The 2,469-nt window shown below is 42.3% G+C and overlaps 1 protein-coding gene across 1 annotated transcript in view; it reads right to left on the reverse strand.

Moving 5' to 3' along the window:
• The window catches only part of LOC118408557 (leucine-rich repeat-containing protein 18-like), a 1,435-nt gene extending 1,139 nt beyond the window's left edge, over nt 1–296 (reverse strand). The window contains exon 1 of the mRNA XM_035809365.1: nt 9–296. Coding sequence (XP_035665258.1) covers nt 9–296 — 288 coding nt within the window. The remainder of the gene's footprint in view (nt 1–8) is intronic.
• Between the last annotated feature and the right edge of the window lie 2,173 nt (nt 297–2,469).

Raw genomic sequence — 2,469 nt, forward strand, 5'->3', positions numbered from 1 at the left:
GAGGGTACCTCCGTCAGCTGATTACCATCAATGTACAGGTCCGTCATTTTCTGCAAGGAACCGATCGCCTGTGGCAAACTTGTCAGCATGTTGTCGTGAGCGTCCAAACGGTAAAGTTTCTGCAGACGGCCGATTGCTTCCGGTATGCTGGTTAGTTTGTTGTTAGAGACATCTAGAAACTCCAGGTCAGTGATATCAAACACCTCATCCGGGATGGACGTCAGACCCTGGTTACTCAGGTCAAGTTTCAGGCGACCGTTGACGGTCTGAGGCTGGAGGTTCAGGCCTGCCGCCATGTTGGATAATCCCTGCATATAAGGTACAAAGGGCCTGTAAATATGATTCCCTCGAACGCGCATATGGCTGATATGCAAACACGAAAGAGACACACACACACAAACATCCACACAAACATAAACACACCCATACATTTATACACATGCACAGACACACACACACACACACACATCCACACATACACATCCACACAAACACAGACATATGCACACACACACGCACGCACCACCAACTCATATACACATGCACACACACGCAGACACACACAAACCTGTGATGGTGATGAGATGCATCGTATTGGATATTTGTTACTGTAGAGTAGAATCCCTCAATACTAGCCTCTGTTCACAGCCACGATGCATATAGGCATAAACATGTAACTTGTCTACTTAGTATTGCTATGTATGACAGCAAACGGTGGGACTGATCGGTTCATTTTTAGCCTTTATAAGACTACAATCGTTGGTCCGCTTTATGATATCGCAATCTTCACGTAATGACAACTACATCGTGCTGGTACAAAAATAACGCCGTTCTATTTATGAATGCGTGACCTTTAAACGCTCCTGGGAGGCGGCTTCGGCCTCAGGCCAGCCGACATGCTCAGTCTGCAAACTTTATTCACTGACAACACAATCATGTACCCATAGAGAGAACGTTTTTCCCCTACTTGACCTTTGAACTCCAGTAGGAGGTGGCACCGGGTACAATGAACAAACATACCTGCGCTGCCAATATATTTCAACCGATCCAATTTGGAGTTTTATACTGAGAATTTCTCACTTTTTTGCAAATTTCACAGGTTAGTAATGACGATCTACCCTGTAGTTTTACTGCCCAATGTATGCGCTTGTCATCATCATTACACCGGAAGAGTCCAAACTTTGAACATCAGCTAAGCCTTATGGGTAATGACTTGACATTTGTTTTATGTGATTTAAGAACCAAACATATTTACGTAGGTTAGACTCTGTCGCAGGCTAACCGACATGCTCACTCCGCCATCTTTATTTACTGACAACACAAGTATGTAGCCGTAGAACGTTATTCCCCTACTTGACCTTTGAACTCCAAATGGGAGGTGGCGCCAGGTACAATGTACAAACATACCTGCGCTGCCGAAAGCTGTAAACATGGTCAACTTGGGGTTTCAGACGTGAATTTTCTCCTTTTTTTAATGAGAGCATAACGATAAGAAGGCTCAAAAGGATTTAATGATTTCAACCGATCCAAGTTGGGGTTTTAGACTGGAAATTTCTCACTTTTTTTGTTGCAAATTTCACAGGTTAGCAATGACGATCTACCCTGTTGTTTTACTGCCCAATGTTTACTTGTCATCATCATTACACCAGAAGAATTCAAACTTTGAACATCAGCTAAGCCTTATGGGTAATGACTTGACATCTGTTATGCGATTTAAAAACCAAACATATTTGCAAAGGTTAGACTCGGTCGCAGACTAACCGACATGCTCACTCCGCCATCTTTATTTACTGACAACACAAGTATGTAGCCATAGAGAGAACGTTATTCCCCTACTTGACCTTTGAACTCCAGTAGGAGGTGGCACCACGTGCAATGTACAAACATGCCTGCGCTGCCGAAAGATGTAAACATGTCCAACTTGGGGTTTTAGATTTGAATTTTCTCATTTCTCAAATCCACAACTTAGTAATAAGAAGCTACGCAATTGATGAGAGCATAACGATATGAAGGCTCAAAAGGATTAATCTATAATTTGTAATTGATAATTAGTGATTAGATGACTGAGATGTGATCCTAACACTGATACAGTAGTGACCCCGACACTAGTCTCGAGATCCGCAGGCACGTTGCACACACCGTGACTATGGAGAAACCGCGTGACTTTGCTGTAAAGTTGAGTAATGAACCGTTCACTGAATCAGAATGGTATTACCTAACAAAGTCGTAATCTTTACACAAGCATTGATGATCTGATTCCCGTTTGATATGACAAAAATTAAAACATGGAAGAACATATCTATAGTTGGTGAAGGCCTTGCACCTGTTCGACATATCAATGCTTCCTTAGTTATTGGTTGTTACTATAATGATAGCTGACACGTTTGAAGTTGATATCTCTATTGTATTAGCAACACTATCCCAGTGCTAATAAAAGTTTTGTTCATCCGTCGTGCCCATTGTTCTTAC

The sequence above is a fragment of the Branchiostoma floridae genome, unplaced genomic scaffold, assembly GCF_000003815.2.
Source record: "Branchiostoma floridae strain S238N-H82 unplaced genomic scaffold, Bfl_VNyyK Sc7u5tJ_193, whole genome shotgun sequence".
Taxonomy (NCBI): Eukaryota; Metazoa; Chordata; class Leptocardii; order Amphioxiformes; family Branchiostomatidae; genus Branchiostoma; species Branchiostoma floridae.